Below are 15,761 nucleotides of genomic sequence, written 5' to 3'. Positions count from 1 at the left end.
TCCCTGACGTTTTCTTCCATGCTTTTAATTTTCATATAGTGGCAATGAAATTGAGGTCTGTTATGCTTCAGATCCATACACAAGTGCTGTGAAGACATCTCCACACTTCAGCATGTTCAAAAGTGAATGCACAATCTTCTTTACTTTGCTCTCTACCAGTTGGATTCTATCACGTTATTGGTGACACCACCCTGTGAAAGCCAGAATTCTTGGACTCATTCTAGACTTATCAATGTCATCAGTCAGATCTTGCAGTCCAGGGAACTTTCATCTCCTTAAATATTCCTTTCCTTGGACTCCCATTGCGTTTGTTCAAGGCCCCTCCTGCCCACTGTGGAGCCTGTGTTGGACTTATCTGGGTTCCCCTCCCTTTCTTCGGTGCCCCTGAAGTGATAAGGTGCTCCTCTGCTTCTATTGCCCTCGCATGAAACCATCCACTGACTCTGATCCCAAGTCCAAGCTTGGCAAGTCAGATCTTGCCTACCTCCCAGCCTCATTCCCTACTCTTCCCCTCCTGCCCTTCTAGGTCCCTCCATTCCAGCTCTGCCGAGATGGAATCCACCAAACGTACCGTGCTATTTCAGGTCCTCATCCTTTTACCTGGAGCTCCATCCCCATTTTGTAGCCGCCATGAGGATTTCCATTTAGCCCTCTGTACCAGGGCCAGCTAGTACACATTTTTAGCTTCGTAGGTCATGAGGCTTCTGCCACAGCTTTTGAGGTCTGCTCTTGTAGCACAAAAACAGCCATGGACGACCCGTACATGGGTGAGTGTGGCTCTGTTCCAGTGAGACCCCAAACGGAGGGCTGGATTTGTCTTGCAGACTGTAGTTTTCTGACCTCTGCTCTAAACAAAGCTAGATAACCTCTCTCCCTGGACACTGTGCCCTTCGTCTTAGAGTTGTTAACACTATCTTGTAAATTTTTTTTGGTCTGCCTTTTTATTGCACCTTAAAACAGCACCCATTTATTACCTTACTTTTCTGTAGGCCATAGCTACATGGAATGGCTGGGTTTGGGGCTGCACATTGCAGAAGGCTGAGGTCAGGGTGTCAGAGCTCCTTTCTGCAGGCTGTGGGCAAGATTTCATTTCCAGGCTCCTTTTGGTTGTTGGTCGAGTTTAGTTCCTCCTCATGTATGACTAAAGTCTGTTCTCTTGCTGACCGTCAGCCTGGGGCTGTTCTCAGCTCCTAGAAGCTGCTTGCATTTCTTGCCACGTAGCCCCTGCCACCTCCAAAACCACCAGCGGTGAACCTCCTCCCACTGAATCCCTCCCACGCTTCGAAACTCTTGCACCAGGAGGGGCCCAGTCTTTATGGGCTCATCTGATTTAGTCAGAGAGTAATCTCCCTACCTTAAGGTCAACTGATTTAATTGCATCTGCCAAATCCCTTCACAGAAGCACCTAGATTAATGTTTGATTGAATAACTGGGAGAAGGTGCCTATACCAGGGGGTGGAAATATTGGGCCATCTTAGAATTCTGCCTATCCCAATTGCCAGCTGCTCTCTGAAGGAGTTATACTAATTTGCCTTCCTACTAATAGTATACAAGTTTCTTGTTTTTCCCCAACCCTACAATTATATAGTAAGACTTTTGTTTTTTATAAATACTACATTAAATGGTATTTCAAAAAAAATTTTTTTGAAAGCAATAACATTTGTTTGGGTCTTAGAATTGTAATTTGGGGTGTGTAGCTTCAGGTAGCAACCTAAATTGTGTCCTAAGTTGGGGCTGTCAGGCAAGGGTTTTTAAAAGGAAAAAGAAGAAAGAAAAAAGAGAAGTTGGTTAGGGTAAGTGTCTTAGAAATTGGTTTCATTGTTTTCACAAAGAGAATGGTTTTGCTAGCTGCTTAGGTTTTGTTTGTAAGAGCTGGTTTTGGGGTGACGGAGGGCCTTTTTGTATACACAGCTCTCTGATTTCCATTTTTTAAGCACTTTTCTTGAAATATCTTCACACTACATACAGTCCATCCAAATAGTACAATCAGAGGCCCTCAGTATAATCACTGAGTTGTGCATTGATCAACCACATTCAATTTTAGAACATTTTAATTACTCCAAAAAGAAAATCTCTTATCCCATTTTTACCCCCTATTGTTGACACTTAGCATTGATGTGGTCACTTTGGTACAGTTGATGAAAGGATATTAAAACATGACTGGTAACTATAATCCTTAGTTTGTATTAAGTGTATTTTTCCCATAAACCACCCTTTTGTCAACATCTTGTAGTAGTGGCATACATTTATTATAGTTCATGGAAGAGCATTCTCATGTTTGTACTCTTAACCACAGTCCTCGTCCCCAACGTCATTCATTATGTTATACAGTCCTGTGGCTTTCCTTCTAGTGACACACACGGCCATAAACTCTCCCCTTTTCAACCACTATTCTGTCGCAGTTGAGTGGACTTGGCAGCCTTGTCAAAAATCAGTTGATTAAAAAAAACACATCAATTGATCATAGATGTGAGGGTCTGTTTCTGAACTCTCAATTCGATTCCATTGGTCAATTTATCTTTATGCCAGTGCCATGCTGTTTTGACTACTGCAGTCTTTAAATTTGCTTTAAAGTCAGGAAGTGTGATCCTCCAACTTCATTCTTCTTTTTCAGGATTTTTTTGGCTGTTTGAGCCCTTTACCCCTCCAAATAAATTTGATAATTTGATAACTTTTTTACAGTTTTGCTGGATCAAGAATTCTTGCCTATAAGTTTTTCTCTTTCAGTACCTTCAAATATATCATATTACTGCTTTCTTGCCTCCATGGTTTCTGCTGGGAAGTTGGCACTTAATCTTTTTACTGTTCTTTGTATGTGGCACATTGCTCTTTTGCTGCTTTCAGGATTCTCTCTTTATCTTTGGCCTTTGACATTCTGATTAGTATGTATCTTGGAGTAGGTCTATTAGGAGTTATTCTGTTTGGAGTACATTGTGCTTCTTGGAAATGTATATTTATATCTTTCATAAGAATTGGGATATTTTTGGCCCATTATTTCCTCATTTTTGTCCTATTTCCCCTTCTCTTCACCTTCTGGGGTTCCCATGACACGTACATTTCTGCCTTCATGCTGTCATTCAATTCCCTGAACCCTGCTCAATTTTTTCCATTCATTTCTCTTATCTGTTCTTTTGTCTGTTTGATTTTGGATGTCCTACTGTCTAGTTTGCTGCTTCTTTTTCTGCCTGTTCAAATCTGCTGCTGTAAGTCTAGTGTATTTTTAATCTCTTCTATGATGCCTCTCATTCCCATGAGCTCTGTTACTTTACTTTTCATGGTTTAAAATTCTTCTTTATGCCTATCCAGTGTCTTCTTAATATCCTTTATCTCTTTAGCCATATTTTCTTTCATGTTCTTGAATTGATTTAGGAGATTTATTTGAACATTTTTATTTAGTTGCTCCAAATTCTGTGTTTCCTCCAACTTTTTAATTTGTTCCTTTGCCTGGGACATATCAAACTACCTCTTAGAATAGCTTTTAATTTTTGGCTAATAGTTTGGGCATTGGATTATCTTGATGAGTTTACTCTGAAGGTTGATTTCTCTCTCTTATCTAGGATTTTGTGGTTGTTTGGCTTTAACATTTGGTTCATCAGGATTTCCCAAGCAAAATAGGGCCAGGGTCCTATGAAAGGGGCGCAGGCCAGTTAGTTCCAAAAGGCCCTGGGAGGAGGATCAAGAAAGATGCCAAAAAGCCTTTTTTTCCCCCAATCTCCCTGAGGCTGCGTTTTCCTGTCCTTCCCAGGAGATGGCATTCTTTGGTAACTTATTCCCCACAACCCTAAAAAAGCAGTGTTGTTTGACCCTTGCTGATTCTGCCTCTGACACAGGGTTGAAACATGGGCACCGCGGCACGTGTCCTAGATGGGCTAAAACCGTGGGACTCAGCAGTCTAATTTCCCCAGCCAAAAGCGTGGCTCAGTACTGGGCTGTGTTCCCCCACTTCTTGGAGGAGGAGGGCTTCTGCAGCCCTCCCAGTCTGCAGGAGCCTGCCAGGCAGGGACCGGACTCAACACTCAACTGCTTGCCGTGAGAGTGGGGGATGGGTGCCAGCAGCCACGGTCAAGGGAGGTATGCGGTCTTCCACCACAGTTTCTCCTCCTCTTCGTCCCACTCTTCGCTGGCTACTGCTCAGTCTCAGTCTCCCCTGGCCTCTGGAGCCCCAGCACAGTTGTTTCAGAGTTTGCCCTGTCCACTAGCTGGTTTTGGAAAAGGAGTGAGCTCTGCAGCTCCTTACTTCACTGTCTTCCCAGAATTGCCTTTTTTCTTAAGAGTTTGAATTTCTTGAGGCAGAAACTCTATCTTTGTGCAATCTTTAGGTCTAACATGATGACAGGCACAGAGCAGTTAGGCAATATAATTGTTCATTTATGATTTGCCTATTAATGGTTGACACACAATCTTCTTTTCTGAGAAGTAATTAGTGCTATCACATTGGTTTATTATAATTCCAGCCCAAAGCAAAAATAAGCAAATGAAAATAGAAATTGGCCTGGCACGTTTCTGGTGTGCCTATTTGTTAGGGAAATGTATTATTTCAGTTAGATTTTTGAACTATCTGGCAAAACTCATGACTACTCATTATGCCCCTAGAAAGAACTCCTAGGACTTGAATGAAATAGAGCACCTCCCTGGCGTCATGGCACGTGCTCTGTGATTGACTGACTTGGTTTAAGCAGGAACGAGAGTGGGGCAAGCCTGCTTGTGTACGTGAGCATGAGGCTCCCAGACATGGTGTAGTGGTGCCTAAGTCCTCAGGTGATCTCCCCCACCCACAGCAGTGGGACCCTTGCTCTTCATGAGTCCCCCCCTTCTTCAGGAGTCAGGTGAAGGAGCAAACCTTTGTGTTCTTGGCAGAAAGCTGGACTGAGAAGCAAGAAAAGGGAGGCCCCAATTGCTCTGGGTGCAGGGATCCATGCCTGTCTCACGTCCAGTCCCTGGCACTTACGCTCGGTGACTGTTTCCTGGTGGGAGGTGCGTGTAGCTCTGGGAATCAGGATGGCTGAAGAGGCATGATTAGGGTGGCTCTGAGACACTCTAGCTGGGTAGCGATGTAACATCTAGAGGTGGGGAGTCAGCTTTTGTCTGTTTTATTGGAACACAACTGTGGTTGTTCTGTTATGTATGATGGTAAAGTCGAGTAGTTTGCCTGTCCTTGACAGAAAACGTTTTTTTTTTTGACCTTTGTTCTAGACCAGCAAGTACACTGCCCAATAGCAATATAATATGAAAGGAGTCCTCTCACCACTTCTATTTGACATTATACTACAAGTCCTAGCTTGTGAAGTAACACAAGAAAAAGAAATAAACATCAACTAAATTGGAAAGAATGGATAAAACTCTGTTCACAGATGGTGTGATTGTCTGTGCACAAAATTGTAAAGAATTGGCATCAGCACCCTGAGTCTATGCAATGACTAGAGACGTTGCAGGACGTGGGTTAATATAGAACAGTCAATTGCTTTAAAGTGTCTGTCCGTAAACAGTTGGAATTTGAAGGTAAGAAAATAATACCTTTTACAATAGCATCCCTCAAAAGTGGAGTACTTAGATACAAATCTAACAGAATATGGACGGGATCTATATGAACAAACCTATAAAGTATTGCTGAAAGAAATCAAAGAACTAAATAAATTGAGAGACACTCTGTACTCAGGGATCGAAAGACTTGCTATTGCTAGAAAGTAATTTCTTCCCACATCTATCCATAGATTCAATGCAGTCTTAATGAATCCCAGTTAATTCTCATATGGATATCAACAAACTGTTTTTAAAGTTTCTATGCAGTAGCCAATACAATGCTGAAGAACAATAATGTTGGAGGACTGTCACTTGAAAGTCCCAACTTTTCAAGACTATATAAAGCTGCAGGAATCAAGATGGTATGATATTGGTGACAGAATAGACGTATAGAATAATGGAACAGAATGGAGAACTCAGAAACAGACCCATGTGCATAGAGTCAACTGATCTTTGACAAAGGTTCCATGGCAATTCAATGGAGAAAGACAGTTTATTCAACAAATGAGACTGGAGATATTGGGTGACCATATGCAAAATAATGAACCTAGGCAGGGATCTTATACCTTTCACAAAAATAAACTCAAATAGATCATAGACTTACATGTAAAATCTACAACTATAAAATTTCTAGAAGATAACAGGAGAAAATCTCGATCTTGGGATTGATGATACCAAAAGAATGACCCATGAAAGAAAAATTTGCTAAGTTGGGTTTTATTAAAATTAAAAATTTCTATGCTGTGTAAAACACTCTAAAGGGAATGAATAGACAAGCTACAGGTTGAAAAAATATTTCCAAAACACTTATTGGATAAAGGACTTGCATCCAAAATATACAAAGAACACAAAATAGGAAGAAAATAACATAATTTTAAATGGCAAAAAATCTGAACAGTTACCTCATGGGGAAAAAATATAGAGATGGCAGATAAACATAGAAAAAGATTTTCAACATTATTTATAACAAGGGAATTGCAAATTAAAGCACCAGATACCACTGAACACCATTAGAATGGCTAAAACATTTGACCCCACAAATGTTGGAAGGAGGCAGAACAACCTGAGCTCATGCGTTGTTGGTAGGAATGCAAACTAGTTTAGCCATCTAGAAGACAATCTGACACTTTCTTACAAAACTAAACATAGGCTATCTATATGATCTATAATCGCACTTGTGCCCCTAGGTATTACCTAACTGATTTGTAAGGATGTCCACTCAAAAATCTGCACATGAAAGTTTATAGTAGTTTAAGTCATAATCACCCCAAACTGGAAGCAACCAAGATGGCCTTCTGTAAATGAGTGGATAACTGAACTGGTACATCCATACAATGGAAAGCCATTCAGTGATCAAAGGAATGAGCTATCAAATTATGCAAGGACATGGGTAAATTTTAAATGCATATTATTAGGTGTAAAAAACCAGTCTGTAAAAGCTACATATTGTATGATTCTAGCTAGGTGACATTGTAAAGGCAAAACTTTAAAAGTATTAAACCAATTGGTGTTTGCCAGGAGAGGGGAGGGTTGAATAAGTGACGCACAGGGGATTTTTTTAAAGGGTGGCTCAAGCTCTTTTGTATGATACTCTAATTCTAGAATACGTGACACTATGCATTTGTCAAAACCCATAAAACTTTATAGCACACAGTGTACCTTAATGTGGGCAAATTAAAATATCATTTAGGTAAGGTAGAGGAGAGAAAAAGGACAGTGCATCCAGAAAAGAGAGGGAGGGAAGAGAGTGAGAGCATCGGTATTGACCCCAATCTCTCTCCACTCTTCCTATGAAAACTTTCTTTATCACAGTGATCTGATTTTCTTTAACCCACATCTGGACCTCTTTGTGTGGGTAAAAGAGGAAGCAAACCAGAGACACTCATTGAGATTAACCAGTGAGGACCACAATCCACATAGTAGGTACTGTGATTATTGTTTCATTAAAAGCCTGAAATTTAAATAATACACAAGGCACTACATGTTTAAAAAAATCTCTTAGGAATTCAGGGAATCCCAGGATGGAATGCTGACTGTGACAAAATAATCTTAAATATTTCAGATGTTTCAAACAACTTCTCTGGAGAAAGTAGGGGAAAAGGTGCTGACCTTTTGGAAATAAATGGAGTCTGTAAGTCTAAAGGCAAAAGGAACTGGACATAAACACTGTACTCTAGTTGATAACATTGTTCCTCAAAGGGGTATGGATTAACCATTCTGATTCCACTAAACTTATACACTGGAGTTCAATAATAAGTAAATGGGAAGCGGACTTGGCCCAGTGGTTAGGGCATCCATCTACCACATGGGAGGTCTGTAGTTCAAATCCTGGGCCTCCTTGACCCGTGTGGAGCTGGCCCATGCACAGTGCTGATGTGCACAAGGAGTGCCGTGCCATGCAGGGGTGTCCCTGCGTAGGGGAGCCCCATGCGCAAGGAGTGCGCCCCATAAGGAGAGCTGCCCAGCGTGAAAGAAAGTGCAGCCTGCCCAGGAATGGTGCCGCACACATGGAGAGCTGACACAACAAGATGATGCAACAAAAAAAGAAACACAGATTCCCATGCCGCTGACAACAACAGAAACAGACAAAGAAAGAACAAGCAACAAATGCAGCAAATGGACACAGAGAACAGACAATGGGGAGGAGGGGGAAGGGGAGAGAAATAAATAAAATAAATCTTTAAAAAAAAAAGTAAATGAATGGTGGGTAGTGCAAGCCAGGTTTCTCACTGTTGGAGTGGGCATGTTCAAATAGGATTGGTCTATGTGGTAATGGATTATAGTTGGGGACATCGGTATGGATTCCTGATTAGCTTAGTATAGATACAGATGGTTATAGAAATGTTTATAGATATGTGTACATACATAGGTTAGTATCCTTGTTCTGTCAGCTGAGAGGGCCTATAAGCAATGCCAGTCCAGTAGCAATGGCTACACATAACCCTCAGATCTTGGCTTCTAATACCATTCTCCAATAAAAGGAACCAGGACACCTTGGAGAAATAATTGATTCCAGGACTGTGGCAGGAAGTATACCAGGTGGGTCTGTAGTGCCAGAAGGCAAGGAAATGCTCACAAAATATGATGGGGATATATCAAAGGCACATAGAACCAACTGCCAAAGCTGGAGTATTAGAGCAAAAAAAAAAAAGTCATATTGTATTTTAAAGAAAAGCGTAAAATATTCATGACTCCATACTGATATAAATACATGATTGAATAAATAAATAAATGGGGCATTGTAGCAGTTTGACAGAGTTAATGAAATCCGAAAATAGATATTAGATTATGTTTGTAAACTGGTCTGTCTGAAGTTTCATTTTCACTTAATTAAATTATGATTAGGGCTTTGTTTGGGCTGCGTCCGTAGGACATTGAGTTCCTACCCTTTGGTGGGCAGGGATTCACAGATAAAAGACATGGCAAGACAGAGTTGGGAGTTTTTTGAGCTGGATCCTGGGAAGTGAGCACACAGGAGAAGAACACAAAGATGGCTCCTTAAACACAGCAGAAACCCGGGGGAGAAAGAGCCAGTCTCCTGATAGCCTACAGCTGGCCTTGTCACAAGAACACAGCAGCTGGGACTGGAGAGAAACAGAGCCCCAGGAAGAGAAGAACCCAAGAAGCTTGAACTCTTTTTTTTTTTCAAGATTTTTAAAATTTTTATTTATTTATTTATTTATTTCTCTCCCTCACCCCTCCCCCAGTTGTCTGCTCTCTGTGTCCATTCGCTGTGTGTTCTTCTGTGACCGCTTCTATCCTCATCAGCGGCACAGGAATCTGTGTTTCTTTTTGTTGTGTCATCTTGTTGTGTCAGCTCTCCGTGTGTGCGGCACCATTCCTGGGCAGGCTGCACTTCCTTTCGCACTGGGTGGCTCTCCTTATGGGGTGCACTCCTTGCACGTGGGGCTCCCCTATGTGGGGGACACCCCTGTGTGGCAGGGCACTCCTTGCACGCATCAGCACTGTGCATGGGCCAGCTCCACACGGGTCAAGGAGGCCCGGGGTTTGAACCACGGACCTCCCATGTGGTAGGTGGATGCCCTATCCACTGGGCCAATTCCACTTCCCGAAGCTTGAACTCTTGGTGGATGTCGGCAGCCATCTTGCCCCAACATGTGGCAACAGACTTTGGTGAGGGAGTTAACTTACACTTTATGGCCTGGAAACTGCAAGCTTCTACCCCAAATAAATACCCTTTATTAAAAGTCAACAGATTTCTGGTATTTTGCATCAGCACCCCTTTGGCTGACTAATATAGGCATAATAGACAAATCTCCCCTGCAGAAGAAAAAAATTTACTAAAAAAACAGGTCATATGAAACAGATGAAGTTCATTTTAAGAATAGATTTTATTTAATCCATTATATCCAAAATACTATCATTTCAAGATGAAAAAAAAAAAAACCTGAATTTTAAACTCATAGCACATCTCGATTCAGACTTGCCATGTGTCAAGTGCTCTGTATTCATGTGTGCCTGGTGGCTATTGTATTGGGCAAGGTTGATCTAGACTGGGATCTAGACTGGGTCTTGAACTTGTGATGGGAGGTAATTTGAAAGGTCAGTTTATATAAAGGTGGCAAGTGAGCCTGTAGGAGAGCGATGAATTAATGGTGCAGCTCAGGGAAGAGCAGCCATCCCAACTCGTGGAATTTTAGCCTTATTGTCAGAATGATGGCATCCAGTTTACCTGGGCTCCCACCTGGTCTCATTGCCATTGCTAATGTCACTTGTAGTCCAGTTCCACATGTGTTCTCTGCAACTGCTTACTGTACACCATAGCTTGGCGGCTGGTAGAAAGGCAGAAACTGAAGCCATCCAGGGATCTGAGCATGAGAGGGGAAGGCTATTGAGTAGAGAGAAATGGCTGGGTCTCGGGCTGTGGAAATGTCTCTGGGGAGAGTGGAATTGGCAGTCAGGCATTTTGCATGAGGAATGTCTTAGTTTGCTAGGGCTGCTATGACAAATACCACAATAAGCCATGGTCCCATGGTTTTGAAGTCTAGAAGCCCAAAATCAAGATGCTGTCAAGGCCATGCTTTCCCCTAGAGTGTAGCAGCTGTGGTGCTGCTTTGTCCTGCTCCTCGGGGTTCCTTGGCTTTCTCCCTGTCTCCATCCCATGGTGATGACCGTGGCCTTCTCCTGTGGCTTTGTCTTTGAGTTATGGCTTTTACCAGTTTGTAGTGTCTGTTGACTGTGTCCAAATAGCCTCTCATTCTAAGGCCTCTAGTCACACAGATAAAGGCCCACTCTGGTTTAATTTGGTTTCATCTAAATAGGGTCTTTGAACCTGCTTGTCAGGAATGAATCCACACCTTAAATCGTGATTACATCTTCCAAGGTCTTATTTACAAATGGACTCACCTGCCCCTCCCCCACATGTGGATTAGGACTTGCACATGTCTTTTCTGGGGATGTGATTCAGTCCCCAACAGGCAAGGGAGGGAAAGGCTACTCTGGCAGGGCAAGAAGGGGCTGTGATTGTGTTACTTCCTCATCCCATTTTGGCCCTGTGCCCACATTTCCCTCCATAGCATCTCTTTAGAGGAAAGAGGGCACTTGCTTATCATTTTGATGAGACTTTAATGTACATTTTATTGTATTTCCTCTTACTTGCTTATAATGATTTCTCTTTGCCTATCATTTTTAAAGAGTAAAGCAATCATTCTTTAATTTTGGGGGGTAAAAAGTCAAGAAGTCAACTTGGTCCATAGCCCGGAAAATTTTAATACTGTTTTACTAAGTTATTCAAACTATAGGCTTTGACCTTGAGGAGATAAAATAGAGGGGAGTCAAGTTGGATGACCTTGATTTGGGTGGTAGCTGGCTATACCTTTTACATGGAGCCTTTCAGCGTTTGGATCTTTATACTTCTGAGTGCTGTGCCAAGTTCTTGCTGACTGCCCTCGGAACAGGGGCCCTGGAGATGAGGAGGGATTTAGAGAAAGGAGAAGCAGTAAGAAAGGAGGAGAGGGAAGGAGGCCTCTTGGCAAAATTAGCTGCCGTCTTCCCAGCATCTAGCCAAGCCTTGCGCCTCCTAGCACTAGCTCACTGTGGGCACTTCTGGGATGGCGTGGCCGCTGGTTTTTGGTGCTTTTCTATATAAACCTTCTGCCCTTTCTTTTTATAACAGTGATGGCTTAATTCGACTTTTAAATCCGAATCTCGCAACAATGAAAGAAGATGTTCTATACCATTTTAGTCTCAGCACGTCTACCCATGATTTCCCAGCTATGTTTGGAGATGTGAAGGTAAAAACAAGCCCGTCTTTTAAATATATATATGTATTTTTCATTGCAGTAGCATTGAGTTGCATCTAGTCCATTGGGATTTGTCTTAAGATCAGCCTCCTCCTATGTGATACTAGAAAACCTCACGTCAGATGGTGGTGAGGTGACAGATGACTTGCCCTTGAAAAGTTATGTGTTTCCTGAATTTAGTAAGTAACAGAAAGCTGTTGTAATTACAGCATGTTGATCCCTTACAAATTTGGCATCTAGTTGGAACAGTATAAAATAAATTTCCTAATGCTTTATTGGTAGAATGGAAGAAGGAGATAGAAACATCTTCATGGGAAGCAAGGAATGCTATATAAGTCATTGACAAACATTGTTGTTAATTATCTGGGATGCATATTGATACTCTGTTTTAAGTGTCTCTAATGTTTATTTTGCTGAATGCAATAGCTTAATTTCCTTGGTTCTGATATATCTTAACACAGGGCTTAAAAATGTCTCCTCCCTCTAAGAAAAGATGGACTGAGGTTTAGAATTAATAATCAAAATCAATCAGGCACACTAGACTCCATGGCTGCCACATGGGACCATGATATAAAAATAGAGCTATGTCCCCTTAGCCATTGCTTCCTTGGATAATGTTTGTCTCAAACTGTGGGACAAGTTTCCATGTACCCTTACTTCATTAAATTTCCATTCAGTCCATTAGGCTTATTCTACAATTATTTTTTTATGCTATAGAAATTTCTTTTTCACGTTTACAAACTAATAATTCATTTTTCTCATCATCAGATGCTTTAAAACTTGTCTATTTCCTTGTGGTTTTTTTTTTTTTTTTTTTTGGTCTAAAACAGCACAATCAAGAAAACAATGGTGTTTTCTTTTTGCAGACCAAGGGTTCACTTCTCTGAGAGTGAGGTGCCCACGATAGGTACTGCTTCATGAGCCCCTGGAAGGCCCTGGCTCTTTCCCTGAACTGGCTTATTTGACTCTCAAGCAACCAAATGAGAGGTAGCTAGTATGACACCCCAGGTGGGGTTTAGGGGCCCCTGATCACCCCGCCAGTAGGTGGGGAGATGGGAATGGAGCCCCTATCATTCTGTTCTCCAACCCTGCACTGTCCCGTTCACTGATGTGGCATTTTGATATTATTTATGAATTCCAAAAGAGTTATGTTTGTAAACTAGTCTGTTTCTCTGGGTGTGGTACCCCTTTGATTGTATTAAATTCTTTTTTACTTTATTAAAACAAGATTAGGGATTTGATTTGACTATGTCATTAAGGGCATGCAGGGTTGAGGTGCTGCCCCCTTGGTGGGCTGATAAAACAGATTCTCACATGGAAGTAGATACACAGAGAAGATACACAGAGGATCCTGTGGCCCAGGGAGACAGATGAGCCTGATAGTCTATAGCTGACCTTGTGGAGAGACCAGAGCAGCTGATCCCAGAAAGAAATGAGCCCCGGGGAGAGAGATGAGCCTTATGCCAGCCTACAGCTGAGATCAGAAGCTGGCACCATGGAGCCTGAAGAAGAGGAAGGAAAACTGAACCCTTGCAGACATCACCCACCATCTTGCTCAACGCGTGACAACAGACTTTGGTGAGAAAGTACCTCTTATGGTACCTTCAGTTGAACTCTTTAGGGCCTGGTAATGGTGAGCTTCTACCCCAAATAAATACCCTTTATAAAAGCCAGCAGAGTCCTGGTACTTGGCACCACCCCCCTTTGGCTGACTGACACAAGCAAGCTGCCTTTCCAGGTGATGAGGCACAGCCTGCGTGGAACCTCGACTTATTCTCAGAGAACAAGAGTAGGGTTTTACTGTGTTCCGTGGTGCTGAATGCGTTGGGCAGCGAACCCACAAACCAGTGATTTTTCAAGCCGGTGTGCACTTCAGAATCACCAGGGGGGCTTGTTAAAGCAAAGATTATTAGGACCACGGACTTAGTAGGTTGGGGTGGGGCCAGGGAACTTGCATTTTGCTCTACAGTAAAGTTCATGGGTGACGCTGCGGCTGCTCGACTGGGAACCCCACTGTCCCAGTCTGCTGCAGGGCTCCTGATGCTCAGCACCAGAAATGGGTTGGCTTTTATGAAGGGAATTTATTTGTGGCAGAAGTTGACAGTCCCGAGGCCATGAACTATCCAAATCGAGGAATCAGCAGAGGTGCTTTCTCTCCAAAGTCAGGTGCCACGTGGTGAAGCAAGATGGCTGCCACCTCTGCCGAGGTCTGCGCTCAGCTGAGGGCAACCAAGCATGGGCTTGGCTCTTTCCAGGCTTCCCCTCTCAATCTCACTGCTCCGCTTTCTTCCCAAGTTCAGCTGTGAGCTGTTGGGCATGGGGCTTGTCTCTCCCTGGGCCTCAGCTCTGTGAGCCTCTCAGGGGGGCTTCTTTCCTTGAACCTCAGCTGTGGGCGATACTGGAGTTTTTTCCTCACACCAAATATGGCGGCTTCCTCTTTCTCTGGGTCTCTTTCTCTGTGTATCTCCATTTTTTATCAGACCCAGCAAGAGGGCAGAGAGTCAACCTGAACTGGCATCGTCCAGTCGAAAGGGCCTCACACCCACAGGAATGAATTAGCCCAGAAACTCAGTCTTTCTCTTTTTGGGATGCATAACCCATTTCAAACTGCCACACGCATGCTGAGAGCCCCTGCGAGTCGGTGTGCTGACGGTCTCTGTCGGCAGTTTGTGTGCGTAGGTGGAAGCCCTTCCCGGATGAAAGCCTTCATCAGCTACGTGGCAGAGGAGCTGGGGCTTGGCCGCCCGGGGCAGGACTACCCCAACATCTGTGCAGGAACCGATCGCTACGCCATGTATAAAGTTGGACCAGTGCTGTCCATCAGTGTGAGTGCCTCTCCCCACCTCTCCGTCATCTGTGTTCTGTCTTTAGGCTCTGCAAGCCCCTCCCTATACACACAGTTCGTTGTGGAAAGCTGGTCCCTGCTGCACCTGTTCGTTGGAGCAGGCTGGGAGCAGGCTGAGCTGACAGCTGTGATGCAAGGAAGAATGGGCCCATTCCCTCCAGGAGAGACAGATACACGCAGTGGAATACGCAGCATGAGGGTGGTTGGTGGGTGCAGGGAAAGAGTCAGCTCAGGGTTTGGTGGGAGGTACGAGGGAGGGGGCAGCAAGGAGAGGTGTCTCCTTTCCCTCCTTTGCTGCATAGCGAGTCATTTCACCCAGATTTTGGTTTTGCCATGCCAGTGAGCACAGTCATTGGCAACGTTTTACCAAAGCAGGCTACTTGTTTTCTAGGTTGATTTCCTTTATAAACAGCAATATAAAGGAGGTACACCCTAAGTTTAGAAGGATAGCCCTCTTAAGAAACATACATGGAAATACTAAATGTTCAAAGAGCAGGATGTATGCAACCGACTCTCAGATGGTTGACGGGAGGTAGGTGAAGAGATAGGTAGAGAGCCGGTGTTTTGCTCAAGCAAATATTAATACCATGAAATGGGGTTGGGGTAAACCATGGGAATTTGCTCACTCATGGTTTTGAGCTTAGGGAAAAATCCAGATCAAGGCATCAACAAGGCGATGATTTCTCCCCAAAGACTGTGGCATCCTGGGCCTGGCTCCCGGCGAGCCTTGGTCCTTAGTTTGTCACATGGCAAGGTACACAGTACCCTCTTCAGATTCCCTGGAGGTATAGCTCTTCCTTCCTGTGGCTTTCTCTCTCTCTGACTGAATTTCACTCTGCTTATAAAGGTCTCCAGTGATAGGGTTACGACCCCTCCTGGTCGAGGAGATGGGCCACTCCTTAACTGAAGTCACCTCCTCAGAAGGTCCCACTTACAATGTGTTCACACCCACAGAGGTGGACTCAGTGTGAGGACAAGTGTTTCTAGGGTGCATGCAGCTCCAAACCACCACAAATAAATGGATGGAGAGATGGATGGATATATGGATGGAGAGATGATAGCTGGGTAGATAGATGACTGGTAGGTGGATGGATGGATAAATGGACAGAATGATATGAAGAATGTGGCAAAAT

General features: G+C 43.3%; 1 protein-coding gene across 4 annotated transcripts in view; it reads left to right on the top strand.

The window, feature by feature from the left end:
• The window catches only part of UPP1 (uridine phosphorylase 1), a 39,326-nt gene that overhangs the window by 17,339 nt on the left and 6,226 nt on the right, over window positions 1-15,761 (top strand). For all 4 annotated transcript variants that reach the window (XM_004450207.5, XM_023586336.3, XM_004450206.5 and 1 more), the window contains exons 3-4: window positions 11,657-11,774; window positions 14,450-14,608. In XM_004450207.5, the coding sequence (XP_004450264.1) occupies window positions 11,657-11,774; window positions 14,450-14,608 (277 nt within the window). The remainder of the gene's footprint in view (window positions 1-11,656; window positions 11,775-14,449; window positions 14,609-15,761) is intronic.

The sequence above is a fragment of the Dasypus novemcinctus genome, chromosome 5 (genome assembly GCF_030445035.2).
Source record: "Dasypus novemcinctus isolate mDasNov1 chromosome 5, mDasNov1.1.hap2, whole genome shotgun sequence".
NCBI lineage: Eukaryota > Metazoa > Chordata > Mammalia > Cingulata > Dasypodidae > Dasypus > Dasypus novemcinctus.
This window is presented reverse-complemented; position numbering and strand designations above follow the sequence as displayed.